Genomic DNA, 631 nt, shown 5'->3' on the forward strand with positions numbered 1-631 from the left:
TGCGGGAGACTCTGTCTTTCTACTCAAAGACAAGCTGTCTCCTCTCTTGCTGCTGTCTCTGTTCGCTAAACCATGCTTAGCCTGCAGCAGCAGCAGCAGCAGCAGCAGCAACAGCAGCAACAGCAGCAGCAGCAGCAGCAACAGCAACAGCAGGAAATCATAAAAAATAATAATATTTGTAACTAGAATGACAGTAAACAATAATAAAATAAAATAAAATAAAATAAATTAAATAAAATAAAATAAATAAAATAAATAAAATAAATAAATAAATAAAATAAAATAAAATAAATAAAATAAAATAAATAAATAAAATAAATAAAAAACTTCTCTCTGTTTCTCTGCCATTTCACTAATACAACAGCAACAGCTACAGCACTAGCAGCAAAAGATAAATAAATAAAAAACCAAAACAAATAAAATAAAATAAATAAATAAATAAATATAAATAAATAAATAAAAAAGAAAAACGAACCTCTATTTCTAGTTCTCTTTGTCTTTGTTTCTCTGCCATTTCGCTTAAACGTTTCTCCTTTGCTTCCTCCTCAGCCTTCTGTCTCTCCAGCTCCTCTAGGTAACGCTATATAAAAAAAAATAAAAAAAAAAAAAAAAAAAAAAAAAAAAAAAAAAA

General features: G+C 27.9%; 1 protein-coding gene across 1 annotated transcript in view; it reads right to left on the reverse strand.

Annotated features, from left to right (window-relative positions):
• Window positions 1-514, reverse strand: part of EMH_0092230 (eukaryotic translation initiation factor 3 subunit 10, putative) — a gene marked incomplete at both ends in the record, with an annotated part of 1,346 nt that extends 832 nt beyond the window's left edge. Inside the window, one exon of the mRNA XM_013501807.1 lies at window positions 476-514. Within this exon, the coding sequence (XP_013357261.1) occupies window positions 476-514 (39 nt within the window). The remainder of the gene's footprint in view (window positions 1-475) is intronic.
• Between the last annotated feature and the right edge of the window lie 117 nt (window positions 515-631).

Source organism: Eimeria mitis, genomic scaffold (genome assembly GCF_000499745.2).
Source record: "Eimeria mitis Houghton genomic scaffold, Emh_scaff7643, whole genome shotgun sequence".
Lineage (NCBI taxonomy): Eukaryota > Apicomplexa > Conoidasida > Eucoccidiorida > Eimeriidae > Eimeria > Eimeria mitis.